This window comes from Brassica rapa, chromosome A07 (assembly GCF_000309985.2).
Source record: "Brassica rapa cultivar Chiifu-401-42 chromosome A07, CAAS_Brap_v3.01, whole genome shotgun sequence".
Classification (NCBI taxonomy): domain Eukaryota; kingdom Viridiplantae; phylum Streptophyta; class Magnoliopsida; order Brassicales; family Brassicaceae; genus Brassica; species Brassica rapa.
The window spans coordinates 19,160,253-19,176,957 of record NC_024801.2 but is presented as its reverse complement, the minus strand read 5'-3'; the positions used below and the strand labels follow the sequence as shown (position 1 = coordinate 19,176,957).

At 37.4% G+C, this 16,705-nt stretch overlaps 5 protein-coding genes and 1 non-coding gene across 8 annotated transcripts; 2 read left to right on the top strand and 4 right to left on the bottom strand.

The window, feature by feature from the left end:
• Nucleotides 1-542: 542 nt before the first annotated feature.
• Nucleotides 543-4,850, bottom strand: LOC103830285 (homeobox-leucine zipper protein HDG1). Its single transcript, XM_009106044.3, has 9 exons — nt 4,244-4,850; nt 3,951-4,156; nt 3,758-3,875; nt 3,015-3,674; nt 2,832-2,933; nt 2,544-2,744; nt 1,977-2,154; nt 1,521-1,888; nt 543-1,153 (listed from the first exon to the last, which is right to left on the bottom strand). Exons 1-9 carry the CDS (start codon nt 4,385-4,387, stop codon nt 773-775), a joined length of 2,358 nt encoding a protein of 785 aa, XP_009104292.1. The 5' UTR covers nt 4,388-4,850; the 3' UTR covers nt 543-772.
• Nucleotides 4,851-5,980: 1,130 nt separating this feature from the next.
• Nucleotides 5,981-9,089, bottom strand: LOC103830283 (COP9 signalosome complex subunit 1). The gene is made up of 6 exons (XM_009106043.3): nt 8,597-9,089; nt 7,320-7,640; nt 7,125-7,241; nt 6,950-7,035; nt 6,483-6,717; nt 5,981-6,407 (listed from the first exon to the last, which is right to left on the bottom strand). The coding sequence occupies exons 1-6, from the start codon at nt 8,987-8,989 to the stop codon at nt 6,231-6,233; spliced, it is 1,329 nt and encodes a 442-aa protein (XP_009104291.1). The 5' UTR covers nt 8,990-9,089; the 3' UTR covers nt 5,981-6,230.
• Nucleotides 9,090-10,618: 1,529 nt separating this feature from the next.
• LOC103830282 (40S ribosomal protein S27-2) lies at nt 10,619-11,691 on the top strand. Its single transcript, XM_009106042.2, has 4 exons — nt 10,619-10,802; nt 11,014-11,115; nt 11,265-11,293; nt 11,385-11,691. Exons 1-4 carry the CDS (start codon nt 10,800-10,802, stop codon nt 11,503-11,505), a joined length of 255 nt encoding a protein of 84 aa, XP_009104290.1. The 5' UTR covers nt 10,619-10,799; the 3' UTR covers nt 11,506-11,691.
• Nucleotides 11,692-12,260: 569 nt separating this feature from the next.
• On the bottom strand, nt 12,261-12,341 carry TRNAL-AAG. Its single transcript has one exon. It is a non-coding gene; the product is annotated as a tRNA-Leu (tRNA).
• A 30-nt stretch (nt 12,342-12,371) lies between these two features.
• LOC103830281 (protein-ribulosamine 3-kinase, chloroplastic) lies at nt 12,372-14,247 on the bottom strand. Its single transcript, XM_009106041.3, has 9 exons — nt 14,059-14,247; nt 13,834-13,987; nt 13,674-13,764; nt 13,528-13,599; nt 13,359-13,447; nt 13,160-13,278; nt 12,944-13,084; nt 12,785-12,861; nt 12,372-12,689 (listed from the first exon to the last, which is right to left on the bottom strand). Exons 1-9 carry the CDS (start codon nt 14,147-14,149, stop codon nt 12,543-12,545), a joined length of 981 nt encoding a protein of 326 aa, XP_009104289.1. The 5' UTR covers nt 14,150-14,247; the 3' UTR covers nt 12,372-12,542.
• Nucleotides 14,248-14,761: 514 nt separating this feature from the next.
• On the top strand, nt 14,762-16,562 carry LOC103830280 (peroxisomal membrane protein 11E). Of its 3 annotated transcripts, none has more exons than XM_009106040.2 (8): nt 14,762-14,871; nt 15,124-15,323; nt 15,416-15,490; nt 15,600-15,674; nt 15,753-15,833; nt 15,919-15,993; nt 16,076-16,249; nt 16,332-16,562. In XM_009106040.2, the coding sequence occupies exons 2-8, from the start codon at nt 15,132-15,134 to the stop codon at nt 16,365-16,367; spliced, it is 708 nt and encodes a 235-aa protein (XP_009104288.1). In that variant the 5' UTR covers nt 14,762-14,871; nt 15,124-15,131; the 3' UTR covers nt 16,368-16,562. The 3 variants fall into 3 exon arrangements, with proteins under 3 accessions (XP_009104288.1, XP_009104286.1, XP_009104287.1); XM_009106038.2 differs by having other exon boundaries at nt 14,763-14,981; XM_009106039.2 differs by having other exon boundaries at nt 14,771-14,923.
• Nucleotides 16,563-16,705: the final 143 nt, after the last annotated feature.

The following is a 16,705-nucleotide window of genomic DNA, read 5'->3' as shown; positions in this document are numbered from 1 at the left end:
TAAGGGTATTTTGGTAACTTTCCTTTCATTAAAAGAAAAAAAAAAGTGAAAACTTTTTGGTAACTTTCCTTTCTCGTTCGACCATGCGATAATATCGATTCAATGTCTGGTCCGGTTTTCAAAACATTGATATAAACAGATATTTTGGGGTAAACATGTTAAAAAGATAAACAGATTTCTTAACCAGGTAAAAACCATTAGTCAAAAAAAACAGGTAAAAATTATATGAACTTACTAGTTGGTCCATTTCTTGAGGTACTTTTGTGTGCACTGCATGGAGGATATATGAGTGTGAGTGCAACTGTATATTCATGCACTCACGTGTTTCATTCTTCGTTTGTTCCTTTCCTATCAATTAATAAGAGTCCATGAGCTTCAACATTAAATAAAAGGTCTCTCGATCGAATAGATGGTCCAACCTTCCTTTCACAATACAGAACATACTTTACCAAAAAAACAATTTCAGATATTATCCACAACTAGTTTTAGAAGTTTGAGAGTGTTCTAAATGAAATAATAAGAAATTCCTAACAATAACTTACTGTTTCACCAAGCGCTATTTGATTGAATAAAAAACGAAATTACATTTTCATCAACAATAATCCAAAGTAAAAGCATCCAAAACTAAAACTTTTTGTTCTTTGTTGTTTGTTTTTTTTTCAAATTAAATATTGAGTAAATACCCGAACCATAACACCAGGAAGTCCTGACAAAGATGAGGTTCGTTCTTGACTCAATCCACACACACTGACACACACCGTCCCATTTCACCTCAGTTGCTATCACAATGAAGAGCAGCTTTAATCTTCTGAACGGTACACGATATCAGATTATTAACAGTCTCTACTGATTCCACCGTCAGCTTAGCCGTAGGCAAACTATTCACCAGTATCTGAAACGCCACCGTCAGCAACGACCCTCCTTCCTCCATGCACCCACCGCTACCGTTACCGTTACGTTCCTCTGACAGTTGCGGAGCGCTAGGGAGAATGGCGAATCCTGAGGGAAGTAGTGCCACGTAAGCAGAATCTCCACCGTTCATCACAGCTTGCATCGCTGGTATATCAACAGGCGCGTACACCACAACGGCTCCTGCAGCGTCTATGCTTGTCTCCTGTAGTATCAGCATACTACTCTGATTCGCATTAATGGCCTGCAAACAAAATAATAATAATAAATACAGGGGTAAATTGGGATTAGACATAAAGCAAAAAAACAATAAAAAAATAAGATAATGTGATGTCGATAGTGTCACCGTCAGAGAAAAGGTCAAAAGTGTCTTTTAATAAATTTGACTTTCAACTTCCCCATACTTCCAAACGTTAGATTTGTCACTTTCTAATCACACAGCGACAAGATTCATATGACTACATCATCCTATGGGGTCACGTAACACAAAGTCCATTCACATTACAGCTACTATAGGATAAACATTAAATGCCTACAAAAACCCGGTATACCTAAACCCAAACCAAACTAAACCGAATTAATGCATAGAGTATGAGTATAGATAAGCTTACCGTGGCGCGGAGTAAGGAGACAGAGTTTGAATGGTCATGGCCTTTAGCGATATGGGCCATCTCTTGCATGGGCCCACCGTTGGATAAGATATCCCATTCAGATCTCAACCGTTCATTCCCTAAGAAATCAAACAACCGCTTCGGAGAAACGGGCATCCAAACGGAAGTCGCAGCGTTTAAAACGATTCCAGGCGGTTCACCAGGATCGTCCACACTTTTCCTAGTCATAATCCTAACGTCTTCGTCGACGTTTCCGACGTTAAGTTTGCTCCATTTCTGCAACGACGATGCACAAACGCCCCCGCAGAAATTATCTGTCATCCTCTTTGCTAGCTTCAACATGCTCTTCCTCCCATTACAGCTAATGGCTGTGCATAATATAAACAAACGTTGAAACATATTAACAAATAAAGTTATGTTACTTTTGTAATGAACAGCGCGTTTTAGAGTGCTTACGTGTTGGGCTACGTGAAGGTGAAACAGTGGAGGACATGAGAATAGTGAGGCATTCACATTGACGTTGTAACGCAGCCATCCAACGCTGTGCACCAAACGCTAGACCGCAGCTGAGTAACGGGCGGTATAAGCGGTGGATGCGATTCTCGTCGTACTCTGTGTGCTCGATCCACGTTACCTGTAATATGCTTAAACTATATGTTAGTGTTTGTTTAATGTGAGCTTTATCAAAATAATAAGTATTGGGTTTGATGCACGATCCAAGGGCACAGAACTCGAAGATATTTTAGATGCTTCTGATCAATAAAGTATTCTATTACTTGACCTGCATGATATATTAGTTAAGTAATGTTAATAAACCCTATGCTTAAGAAACCTTTATTATATAGTTTCTAGGACAAACCAAAGAACCTAGCATGTGGTACATAGAGAAGTGTGAAACCATTACAAGATTAGGGTAAATCAGAACATGGAAAATCTCCCAAAGGTCAAGACTTCACCACATACCGTATATAGTTATAATTAATTGTATTTTCTAACTTTGCTCCAAAGAAATTATTGTGTTACCTTGGAGTAGCCATTGGCCATGTCTTGTACGAGGCAACCAGACGGTAACCTTCTACAGCTTGAAGAAGAACCTTCTCTTATGGAATCAATTGAGACATCTACCACTGCCCAAACACCTTCCGCGTGCTGCTTACAGAACCGCAAGAACGAGACTTGTCGTACAGGCACGAGTGGAGACAATAGTTGAAGCTCTGCGTGCATCTAAAATATAACCAAAAACTAAAGTTTAAAAACTAAAGAGAGACGCATTTGATTATTACATGACTAGAGTTTTGTTGTGTAAGTTACCAGATGAAGTGCACCGTTTCGTGTCCCTCCCATGCCACTAGAGATAATCTCTGTGGTCGAAGTTCTTGAGATCATAGATGGAAACATCTCCGCCCATCGTTCCTATCAAAACACAATCATTAATGTTAACATTTTGTTATACATAACGTATATGGTAGGTAACTAAGTGTTTAGTTTACTAACCGAGTCCATTAAGGTTTCAACGAGTGCTAAGCTATTGATGATAACGTTTCCAGTTTCTTTAGAAGCTTCCGACACAAACCCATCTTGCTTCAGTCCAACAACACGACTGAAACTTGTGTCGTACTCTTCCTTGTTCAGCATTACAAACCCAGTATCCGAGCTCCGAACCCAAAGCGGCTCGTGTCTCTGAGCCATCTTCACAAGCTCCTCCATAGCCGCAAGAGCCAAGTCCAGATACCTCGACCTCTGATCAAAATCACTAACCGGTGCTTGAATGTTAACCGTAGCTAAACCGGTACCATTGGAAATCTCAAATCTCGGAGAAGCTTGAGGCAACGAGGGAGATGAGAGAGTGAAACCACCACCGGATCCAACTCCAACACCGAGGACGAGTGATGAGTCCGGTACATGATGTGAACCGGAGGGAGACCGGCCAAGGAATTTACCGGTTAAGGCGCAGACCCGGTCTAACTCGTCTTTGAGACGCGAGTTTTCGATGCGTAGGTGTTGCTCCTCCATGGAGACCTCGCCGAGAACAGCTGGTCCGCCGCAGTTACTGCACATAGGGTTCCTCATAGCTTCGCGTACGGACATGTTCTCAGCTCGAAGCTTATCGTTCTCTTGTCTTAACAAAGCATTCTCATGACGCTCGATTTGAGTCTAGATACCAAAAAAAAAAAAAAAAAAATCAGCTCAAAAGAAACAAACTTTTTTTCAGACAACAAAGAAGATTAAGACCGAACCTTCATCTGAGTACGGCGGTTCTGGAACCAGAACTTGACCTGTCGTGGATCTAAGTTAAGTCTACGGCTGAGATCAAGACGCTGTTTCTCGTCGGGATGTGCACACTCCTTGAACACCCTGCAAGCAAAGATTCATCAAGTCATCGTTAAGAAGAGAAGTTATTGTGAGGGGTTGAAGAAGAAAGATTATTACGATTCGAGGTCTTGTATTTGTTTAGCTGTGTGACGATGGTAACGTTTCTTCTTCTTCCTCGGAGGTTTATCTCCGGTTTCGAGATCGTCGCCGGAGACAGCTTCAGCGTTATCACTCTCAGATCTGCTTTCTACATCTTCTCCTCCTCTACTCTTATTACGAGTTACATTCGTCTCGAAAGCCTCTCCGTTTACTCCATTCGTTTGCTACCAAACACACAGAGATTGTAAATAAAGCTAAGTAGAACAACAACAACAACAAGAAGACATTAAGAATAGGCTTTGTGAGCTTACGAGTCCAAGAGAGAGGCCGTTAGAGGAGAATGGACGAGAGTGAGGCATGGTGGCTGCGGCGGAGAAAGAGAAATTGTCACTGTACGGAACATCGGAGATTCTATCTCTGGAAGAACCGTCGCCGAGATAACCATTAAAATTCATGAGAATTCGATTAGCGTTGTAATGAAAGATGGGAACTTTAAGAATCAGCAGGAATCCGCCATGGATGAAGAAGAGGAGAAGAGAGCCCTAACAACTGTTAAAAAGCTTTTGTCGCTTTGGTGCATGTCCACGAAAAAGAAAGATAGAGAGAGAGAAGATAATAAATGAGAAATGAAAAAAAGACAACAGAAACGACAATAAAAGGAAGATAGAAAAAGGGTAAAACGGGAAATGAGTAGATGTGGAGTCATGGAAAGCCTTACAAGTTATATATTTAACCCATTTTGAAAAGTTGGGTTTGACTCTTTGACATTATAAACCTTTTGCTATAAAAGTCCACTTCAATCCCGGCTTACTGTTTTGCCCCCCTACTGCTTTCTGTTGGCTTTTAACTACAGATTTGCTTCGTTTCTTGAGCTCTTTTATTTTGTTAAATTCATGATCTTCCGACACGTTTCTTCACGATGGATATTGTTGCATTGGACTACATTTTATGGGTTTTATACTTTTTTATTCATGGTGAACAAGAAGTTATCACGTCTATATGTGAGCAAATGTGTCATGAATTCATAGTGCGACATATCATGTCATTTACTTTTGAAAACATTGTATTGTAAAATATGAAAAGATTTTCAAAAATATTAATCTCAGCGCGTTATAGACGTAGTGATTTTGTGGTTTATGGTCTAGAATCACATGAGATTAATAAACTATACATTCTAGAACACCAGAAAACATGTATAGAAGACATGTTCTCAATGGAGTACAGGGGTGGGTAGATTTAATGGCACATCTTCCAAATTTGGTGGATTCATAACTCTATGGTTTGTGAGTTTTAAGTAAATACATGGAGTTATTGCGATGCTACCTAAGACCCATTATAAAAAAAAAGGCAAAATCATTTAATATAGTTTGATTAATAATGGACCGTTTCACCTTAGAATAATACCTTTACTTACTCAAAATACCAATCGACCATAGAAAACCAATAGGTTGTTTACATAAAGTAATGTGTCTAGTTTCTATTTTTGTTCAAATCTTGAAAAACTCCCTTGAATATTCTGCCATGGAGGACAAAAATAGATAAAGATAAACCACTAAACGTATACACATAGAAAACAACTTAGAGAAATGCATAGAGAAGAAATACATATGATAATGATATTATACAAGACGAAAATTGGTACGATAAGATTATTACAGCTTACAGAACACAACTTGTACCCTCAAGCGATGACTTAAGTAGCTATCAAAATTAAATATCAAAAGTTCTTTGAAACTAGAAATTCAAAATTTCACACTTACTAGTCTACATGATGCCTCATGTCGACATCCAAATCTTGGTTTTGCAGTTTTCGAGATTGTACTTATTTAAAAAAGACCACTATGTAAATTAGAAAGAGCCCTTAAGTTGTAGAGTGACATCTGGCCCTAACCATCGTATAATTTACAAAGTTTAAGTTGTTGACAAAGTAAAACTGATATTAGTTGGGGAGATGAGATATGAGTCCCCACATGCGTAGAAAAAATATTCTCATAATTGATACTGGCCCATGGAACCAAGTGTGTACTTAGAAGTTTGACAATATTCACTTTCAATGCGAGTTCCATGCATTTTCAGATTCACACTTAGGATTTGATTCAAAGTCCAATGATTGATACTTCAAAGAAGCTTAGAAATTAAAAGTCAAGAAAACAAAAGCAGTAACAAGAGAGCAGAGATGATTGTCTAGACATATAATATCTAACAAATAACTAAAACCAAAGCAATCTCTCATAAACATCTTTTTGACCTTGGAATAGACCAGTGCCTCTCGGGTTAGCCAAGCAGATGAAGTCCATCTCAATGGTTTCTTCCAGCTCTGGCATGATACTCATGTTTAAGAAGGTTGGCTCTCAACATCATTGACCTGACATCTCTATCGAACTCGTTACCCATCTGAAGCACCTTTTGGAAAGTTGCATTCCTCTGATCCGCGTGCCTTGCATAGAGGATTTTGTTGTGAGAATCAATCCGTGCCTGTCCGGAATAAGGGTTTAATGGTTTTGGAATGACAGTAATAAGACAAAGTTTCTATATTGAAACAGAACGAACCTGTATCTGGTTGTCTGTTATCAAGGCTTCCAGTTCTTTCTCTAGACCAGACACACTCGTCTTGAACGCATCAGCCATCCTACTCAAATCAACAGAAACAAATGGCAGTGTGTACTGGATCAGAGCCTTCTTCCTTATCTGATCATACAGCGTGTCGACGTGATCATGAAGATGGATGTCCAGCAGCAGATTCGCTCTGAGACTTCCGAGATACTCCAGACAAGAAGCATAGCGGCTGCCAACAAGGGCAGTTAAACATGAGATTTGATAGGAGAAAAAGGTTCATTTCGTGGTGATAGATAAAAATTTGGAGAAGTCTTCATAAGCAAGACGGTATAGAATTCAACATAACCCACAGTTTAGTGAGTTGGTCAGAGCCAATGGTTAGAATAAATACTGATAAAATGGACAAGAGTTTGTAAGAAACATGTTAGACAAGACAAAGAGTTTTGCATGAAACATGTTACCTTGAATAGAAATCGTTGATAAGTTCCCTCACTTCGGGTACTAGCTCCAAGAAATCCCGGAAGTTGATGTTGTCAATCACTTTTGCCTGTCACATAAGATTAGTGAGTCATGGATCAAGGGAAACTGAAACCAAAAACTGACAACTAATGAGAAAAATCTTAAAGGGATAAATGCCTTCAATTCTGATCGATCAAAGCTAGCCAGTGCACAAAGTCCTCCATAGGTTGCAACGTCTTGAGGAGCAATGACCTCGTTATATGAATTCCCAAGTTCTGGACTGACATCCAAAAACTGCACAAGACAATATCCAAATTCAACGATTAGACATCAAAAAGATCTTGAGCTTTAGAAAACGACAATTCGACAGACCTTACGAGCAGCGAGCTTATACTTCTTCAGCTCCAAGTGAGCCAATCCAGAAGCACATCGGAGTTTAGCAGCTACAATAGGGTCAAGGGTTTCATGATTCTGCTCTGCCTTGTTCACGTAGCTTGAAACATGAGTGAACTGTCCCATCTCGATGCTGACGAGAATGGCGTTCATACACATGTGAATAATGTGCTTAGCCGTGGTGCAGTAGTCTCGTGTTCGAACATAGTTCTTGAAAGCTTCATTGAGCAAACCACAAGCATAGTAGAAGTCACCAAAGTCATTATGACCCATTCTGATGCTTTCCTTGATCAGATTTGTCTGTATTATCAAAACAGAAGATGAAATCACTATTTACACAATTACAGAATCAAACAAGCGTATTGCCAGAAAAGAGCTATGCAAACACACTAAGCAGCACATAAACAACACACTTCATTCTCTAAGTAATTAATTGAGAAACAACATTAAAATCAGCAGTAAAGAGTCATCATTAACAGATGAACCCATTCCGATGCTTTCCTTAAACGTTTGTGTAATCAAATAGAAGATGAATATATAGTTCTGCACGCAAACAAATCACCAGAAAAAAAACTTACGCTTACACTAAGCAGAACATAAACAACACTACACACTTCATAGTCTAGGTAATGAATTAAGAAACAGTATCATAAATAATCAGAGCAGTAGAGATTCATCATTAACAGATAACCATGAACCCATTCCGATGCTTTCCCTAAACGCTTGTATAATCATATAGAAGATGAATCTACAGTTGTGCAAGCAGACAAACCACCAGATAAAGAAAGAGCTATGCAAAGACACTAAGCAGCACATAAACAACACTGCTTCAATCTTCTAGTAATATAATTTGAGAAACAACATCATAAAAACCAGCAGTAGAGAATCATCATTAACAGATAACAATGAACCCATTCTGATGCTTTCCTTGATCAGATTTGTCTGTATACCCAAAACAGAAGAATCACTACTTATGTAATTACATAACCAAGCAAGCAAGCGAATTATCAGAAAAGAGCTATGCAAACACACTAAGCAGCACATAAACAACACAACATACTTAATTATATAAGTAAGGTGCGAAACAGTATCATAAACAATCAGCTGTAGAGAATCATCAACTCATTCTGATGCAGTCCTTACCCGTTTGTATCATCAAATAGAATAGCTCTGCAAGTAAACGAACACTAAGCAGCACATACATCATTCTCTAAAATCTAATGTAACTGAATCAACGAAATCAACAAGTGATTTACCCGATACGAACTGAGCTCGTTCTCAAGCCTTCCTTTCTTCTGCTCAGCACGACGATCTACACTTTCACACCAAGCTGAATCCATATTGTACTTATCCCCAAGCCTCCCGTTGATCCTATTAACCACGTCTCTGAACAACTGCGTGTTCTCTCCCTTCTTGATCTCGTCGTAAGCCATCCTCAGCGCTTCGAGCTGCATCGTCTGGTTTCCTCCGCAATGGCTTGCGATGAAGAGTAATCGCATGATCTTCGTTCGTCCTTTGTACAAAGTCGCGTATGCTTCGATGTCGAGAGGTTCTCCGCTTATAATAGGTCTCCGGTTAGATGTTTCTTCGCCTCCTCCGTTAGTGCACATCTCCATCATCGGTTCACTCGCTTCTTCGTCGCGCTCCATCGATTCGTCGAGATTTAGGGTTTTTTTTTTGTGCTCTGCTCAGAAGTTGTTTAAGCTTCCTTTTGAGTTTCTTCTCTTCTCTCTTCTGATCGGAGGGGCTGATTATTAATTTTGTATTTAGAGAAATTACGTCGGTCCGGTTTAGGCCCAATCTCAATATAATAGTTGGGCTTTTTAATTTTTCTTTTGGGTGCTGAAATTTGATAATCATCTAAAACTCATGGGACTGAGACTTGTGTTTCAGTATAATGTATCTGCAGTGAATCCAGATTATTTTTATCATCGTTTGTTCAAGTGTTTTTCAAATTTACTTAAGATTTTCATCGTCGTTTATGCAAGTGTTTTTTCAGACTTACTTAAACTTGACTGATACTTTCTCTTATCTTGTGCTAGTGCACTTGTGCTTGTTTGCCTCCGGTCCGGACGGCGCGTACCCGCATCGGAAGGACTCTACTTCTAGGTTAGGCTTTCTCGTTTTTCTTCTGCTTCACCTGTTTAGCTCCCCTTCGATATGTGCAGCATCGTGGGCTGCAGTTTGGCGCCAAGAAGTGCTCCGCAGCAGAGATGCTTCGTCTTTGGTGATCTCTTTGTTTTTCTGGGAGCGGGTGGTGTTAGTTGCAGTCGGCTTTCTTTCAATTTTAAAAGAATCATTATACTAGTTTTTTCAACGATGGACATCTATATATATAAACTAAATACAACAAAAAACCATTGTAAAAGTTTAGAGTTGCATCACATTGATGATATCCCAACATCAAAAATAGCATTAAGAAAGTTAGATTTGTTATTCTATTAGCAAATATGATACTGAGAAGAAGAAAGCTTTTTCAAATTTTATTTCATGTGTTGTAATGATTTCTATTAATTTTAGATTTGTATTTAGTTGTATACTATGTGTTTTCTTGCACCATGTACATAAATAAAAGTTTTAAAATTTTAATCATATTTAAAAACAAATTTTGTCAATTTTTTTAGACTTATTATTTACTTACAATATTTGACTTTAAAGTTTAATTTTAATAGACTTAAAAAAATACAATAAAATAAGTTAAATTTTCATTTAAGTTTTCATTTAATAATTTGTATGTATTTAAAATTATAATATTGGAAAGATTTTTATCTATTTATTTTGGTTAAAATATATTAAATCAAATTGTATAAAATTAAGATAAAATTTGGTTAGGTATATAATTATCAAAACATAAAACTAAATAATATTTCTAAAAGTTATAGATATTAAAAATAAATTAATGGTAATGGGATTAAAAAATAATGTTTTTTAAAGAAATTGCATAAAATTATAAGATTATAAAATATAATTAAATAACATTTTAAAATTGTAAAATATTATTATATTTTTATTTGTACTAATATATTTTTTTATAATTATATTAACGATAATTTATAAGTTATTGTCGTATTCTAAAAACGTACCAAAAATATAAATTAACATTTAATGTAAATTTCCATGTCACAATTAGCTTTACGTCATCTCATCGTTGTTAGTATGTCATGTTATCAATTTCTTCAAATTAAATAGTAATGGCATAAGACAAATCAATTCTCAAATAATGTTTATGGGATTTTCTATCTTATTAATGTTATATTTCATAAAATAGTTGTCAGAAGAAAAAAAAAAAGAGAATGAAACCTTCTAACTCATTTCGAGGGTTCTAAATGGAAGTAAGGTTAGATGGTCGTGTGGTATAGTGGTTGGTATATAAGGGGAGGATGAGGTAACCCTAAAAAACCCTCTCGCTTATTGCTGCCGTCGCTACTCTCTTCACCGTGTCTTGAGATTCTTACGAAGATGGTTAGTTCCCGCTCTTCTTGTTTGATCTCTCTGTTCCATTTCCTGAGTTTGTTTCGTTACAGATATATGAATCTCTTTGTGAAATCTTGAGTCTTATGATTCTCCGTTGTGTATATTCTGATATGATCTAAAGCTAAGTTAGTTTTGTTTTGTTAGGAGCTAAGTTTGTTTTGTTCTGTTAATTGAATGTAATTATCTTGATGTGAAACAGGTTCTACAAAACGATATCGATCTGCTTAACCCACCAGCAGAGCTTGAGAAGAGGAAGCACAAGCTCAAGCGTCTTGTTCAATCTCCCAACTCATTCTTCATGGTACTTACTTTTGAACCTTTGAGAAACAACTATGTTTAGAATTGTAGTGATTGACTGATGATGGAACCCTGCCTTATATGCATGAAGGTTTATCTACTGTTGATCTTTGATTATGTTTCTTGTTCTTGTTGTTAAATCTTTAATTGTAGGATGTGAAGTGCCAAGGCTGCTTCAACATGTAAGAATCTCATTATGGTTTACTCAATCTTTGTTATCTGTTTACATTACATCGATAGTAAACTTATGGAGTCTCTGTTGTGGTATTGCAGCACTACTGTTTTCAGTCACTCGCAGACCGTTGTGGTGTGTGGAAACTGTCAGACGGTTTTGTGCCAGCCTACAGGAGGAAAGGCCAGGCTCACAGAAGGATGCTCTTTCAGAAAAAAGTGAGATTCGTTTGAAGCTTGAAGCAATTATCAAATCACTCGAAGGCCGGTTTCTTTTTTGTTCTATGATATTATGAATCTCATGGTTATCTGTTTTAAAAAGCAACTCAGTTGAGAGTTTAGAGGAAGAAACCTTTGTTGATGTTTGGATTTTATGGTTATTACTATTTTAAAGGTTCTTTGCTTGAGATTGCCATTGTTTCACAATGAAACTAATTAAAAATAGTAAATTAGTTAAGAACGAATAGAGTTTACGAGAAAATGTAGAGGTTTTTTGAAGAAGCAGTAGTATGATCTTCATACTTCTTTGTAATAAACACTAATTCTTGTCCAGAAACTCATTGATTGAATCACACCTGATAACAACACTTGCACGGTGTGCGTTAGTCCAATTTCATTCAAGTCCTTTTCTAGATATATATAATTCTGTTTAGTGTCAAAAAGTGTTTAAACAAAATGTGGTTCATGCTTTCTTCTGCAAAGATTGTTTCACCTAACGTTTTCACCTTCACAATGAAAAAGTGCAGAACGATGAGATTGATAAAAAGAAGTTTATTGTTGACAAAGGGATTAGTCCCATTTCATTCAAGTTCTCATCTAGAAACATAATTATGTTTATTGTAAAAAAGTGTTTTTAAGTTTGAACCAAATGTGGTTCATGCTTTCTTCTAAAAATATTGTTGCACCTAACATTTTCACCTTCACAAACCAAAATTGTGAAGAATTGCAGAAGGATGTGATTGATTTAAAAAAAATTATTGTTGACAGTGGGATTTGAACCCACGCCCTTTCGGACCAGAACCTTAATCTGGCGCCTTAGACCAACTCGGCCATATCAACTTTGTTGTTCTCTATGAAGCCATAAGTTACTTTAACCAATCACGCTCAAACTATCAATTTTGTTTATAAACAAGAAGTTCCATTAACGTTGAGAATTCATCAAAATGCTAGGCCTTTTACAAATAATGCTTCTAATGGATTACATTTTGATGAAATCAAAGAGAGTCCACATGCACAGCTTCCCTCATCAGCTTATACATTTTAAGCACTGAGCATCCGTAGATAACCATCAATGATCGACATTGCAGACGATCGGTAGCCCGACCCAAAGAGGTTGTAATGGTTCAAGTAGTGATAGAGCAAATACAAATCCCTCCTCTTCTCAAATCCCTCTTCTTTTGGCATCACCTTGAGCAAGTCAAACAAAAAAAACACAACAACTATGTTACTACTATAAACAAAGAACCATCATCAAAGTGGTTTAATTTATGTGTGTGTGGAACCTTGAAATAGGCAGTGTAGAAAGATTCTCCAAACCCTGCGCACCAAGACATCCCAAACTCCGCCTCGTTATGGCCATCTGTAAGATGAATATAGATCAAAACATGCTTCCCAACACAGTAACTATATCAAGAAGCTACGAATGAAAGCAAAGCTTATACAGTAACAGGCAGGATCAAGAATGACAGGCTCGCTGTTCTTGTCGTATGCTATGTTCCCGCTCCAGAGATCACCATGTAACAAGCAAGGCTCTATGACAGCATTCTCAAAGAGAGATGCCATGTTCTGTATCAGTGTATAACCTGTTACACATATTCCTTCAAAATGTTACTAATACTGACCTCTTCTCACAATAGAGAAGAGACAAAGTGAAAAACCTTTCTCGTATATTGCAGAGTCACCGTAACGATCTCTAGCTAACTTTAGCTGGTAACCTAATCTCTTCTCCCCATAGAACTCAATCCAATCTGATGACCAAGTGTTTATCTGTGGGGTACTAAAAGATGTGCATACACACACTGCATCTCTAAGTTTGTGACAGTACATAAACTCAAACTCAATCAAAAGGGACTTCACCTGCCAATAGTGTTGTCAACCTCAAAGCCAAACCCTTTTGTGGACTTGCCAGCTTTATGCATCTCAGCTAGCTTCCTTCCTAGTTCAGCCTGATGACTAAAGAGAACCATGAACCCATGAAACTTAAACATTGGCTCATTAGTTAGTATTTTCATCATTTATCAATCACCTGGCTGCCTCTTGATCCAAACTCTATAAACTCCATGATGATATAAGATCCACCTGTTGGCAATGCTCCAACCTGTTTAACACAAGAATCTACGTTACCACTAAAGATCTATCTCCACATTTAAAAAACAAAAGTTATTCACTTGCTTTGTGTGGCTTGGGGACACGGATGGATCTGGTTTCATACATAGCTTCAAGACCAAGAGCCTCTCCTTCAAACATCTCAGGTCCAATACTCCTAAACCATTGTTACATTAAACTTCTGATGGTATATAAACTAAGAAAGACACTGTTTCATTTTTTTTACCTGTTTGTTTTAACGAAGAAAGAAGCAGCATCAGTTTGATAATGGGTAGCAAGATTAATGCAGCCACCACCAACAGAAGTGATCTTTGTGATTTGACTCGCTTTTCCTTCTGTCAGAATCCATTCTCGAACTGGATCCTCACTCATTGAAGCCACTATCATAAGCCAATATTACAGAGAATATTACTTGACTGAATTAAAACAACATATGCTAAAGAGAACTTACTTGTAAGATGTTTGGGTCGAGAGAAGCTGCGACGAAGAAGATTTGGCCGAGAAGAGTAGCAAAGACTAAGAGAAGCCACCACCGCCGCCATTTTTCTTCTCCAGCTTTGATATTCTTCATGTGGCCGTTATTTACCGACATTCGCTTATTCGAAGACTGTTTGGACATAAGGCTATCTTCATCCTGTCTTGGAATGTAATAAGGCTTCTTAAAAGGTCTGGCCCATTTAAATTACCAAAGACTGACCCGGCCCATTTAAGTTCCTCGATACGCGTGCCACGTTTGGGTGATACGATGGAGAATACGGTAGGGTGGACGCGGATAGATATCCGTTTTCCGCTTTATCCGGATTAATATTTTTATTATTTGATTTATTTTACTTATAAATAAAAATATAGTGTAAAACAGTACTTAATATTTTCTTCACTCGGTCTTTTAGTAAGCAAGGCTTCAGCTTAAAGGCACGGCCCATTTAAGTTGGCGTGAACTGATCCGGCTAATTTAACTCCATTGGTATGCGTGCCACGCATGTCACAAGCGCCTATATCTAAAACTTGTTTGTCTCATGTGGGATAAGATTAAGTACACGGAATGTTTAACACGTTGCGGGTCCCACAAATTGTTAAACCGAAGAATCGACGGTTAAAATTAAAGCGATCAAAGAGATTATTATCAGTTTATAAATAGAAAGAAGACCAAACACGCGTTTGATCATTACATAAAGCTGTCTTTTTTATCTTTAGATGACGTAAACAAGGAAGAAGATAATTGACATAATTATCAAGAACAGCTCACGATCTTCCATATATTAAGGCACTTGGATCCCTTCTCTTGAAAATTCGATTACTTTCTATCGTTAATCTTTGTGAGTTTACGTTTCTGAAAGCTAAATCGATATCATTTGTGTAATAGAGATCATTAAGGTAAGCTTCTAATCTTATCAAACGTGTCCCTTGAAATGTTTCTGGCTTGCGAGGATCGAAAGATTGAATCTTTATCTCTTATGAAATCATCTGTTTCTGAGTTTTGTTGAATCTTTACGTTCTTGTGTTTTTTTTTTGGTAGAGAGAAGAATGACAACGTTAGATTTGACGAGAGCCGAGCTAGCTCTAATAGTTCTGTACTTGAACAAAGCTGAGGCTAGAGATAAGATATGCAGAGCTATACAGTACGGTTCCAAATTCGTGAGCGGTGGTCAGCCTGGTACTGCTCAAATTGTTGACAAAAACACTAGCTTGGCTAGAAAAGTCTTTCGTCTTTTCAAGGTTTGAATTTGTCACTGCCTTAATCTTATATTGAATTTTGAAAACTGTTTTTTTTTTCTGAGTTGAAAAAATGGGTTCTAATGTGCTCGCAGTTTGTCAATGACTTCCACGGTCTTATTAGCCCTGTGCCTAAAGGGACTCCACTTCCTCTTGCCTTACTCGGGAAGGTGACAAAAGAGATGCTACATCTATTACAACAATTTTTCATCATATCTTGTTTTCTTCTGTCTTTTAACTTTTTTTGTTTTGTTTGTTATTATTGGTTGGCTGTTTCAGTCCAAGAATGCTCTCTTGTCTACTTTCTTGTTTCTTGATCAAATCGTCTGGCTTGGTAGATCCGGCATATATAAGGTGAGTGAAGTTTTAAGACAAATAATCCATACTGGTCTGCTAAGTGACTAAAGACACTTGTTCAATTGCATGGGACAGAACAAAGAACGAACTGAGTTGCTTGGACGTATATCACTTTTCTGTTGGCTTGGATCATCTGTCTGTACAACAGCAGTCGAGGTTTCTATCTCCTCCTCCTCCACATTTTGATTTTGTCTTTGTGTTATAACGTAAATACTGATCTTGATCTTCATGTGTGTATCAGATTAGTGAGATTGGTAGGCTCTCTTCATCTATGAAGAAGATGGAAAAGGAATTCAAAGGTGATGAAAAGCATCATGTAAGGACACTCTACTCTGTCATTTTACTTCTTTTATCTTTTTTTTTTTTTAAACTTATTCTCTTTGTAAAAAAAAATGTAGGATGAGGTGTATCGTGCTAAGCTTCAGAAATCAAACGACAGAACTCTAGCTTTGGTTAAATCAAGCATAGACATTGTTGTAGCTATTGGTCTGCTTCAGTTAGCCCCAAAGACTGTTACTCCTCGTGTCACTGGCGCTCTCGGTTTTACCACTTCTCTTATCTCTTGTTATCAGGTAAGTCATCTCTCTTCCTTTTCACATCTTTCATGCAAATTATACAAAAAAGTCTCACACATTTTCTTGTGTAACTACACAGCTGCTCCCTGCACGTCCCAAGGTCAAGACACCTTGAAGCATATGAAGAAGATGGTTCTCTAGGGCCTGCAGAATAATTGTTTCATATTCATATTTCCATCTCTGTTTCTCCTTTCAAAGAATTTGCACTTCCTATGATTCTATGCACGAATAATGATCTCTCTCTTATAATACGATTTCTATATGATATTTCTTCACAATTCTTGATTAGAAAAGTTTGTGTTGTTTATTAGAGTTGCAGGATGTTTTACCGAACTGGATACTATTAAATGAATAGTCTACTTTCAGTCGATCAGCTTTTAGATTAGTAAACTTAGCAGATGATGTATTGTTAACATGTTTACTAAGTCGACACATCACCTTTCTGTAGTAATT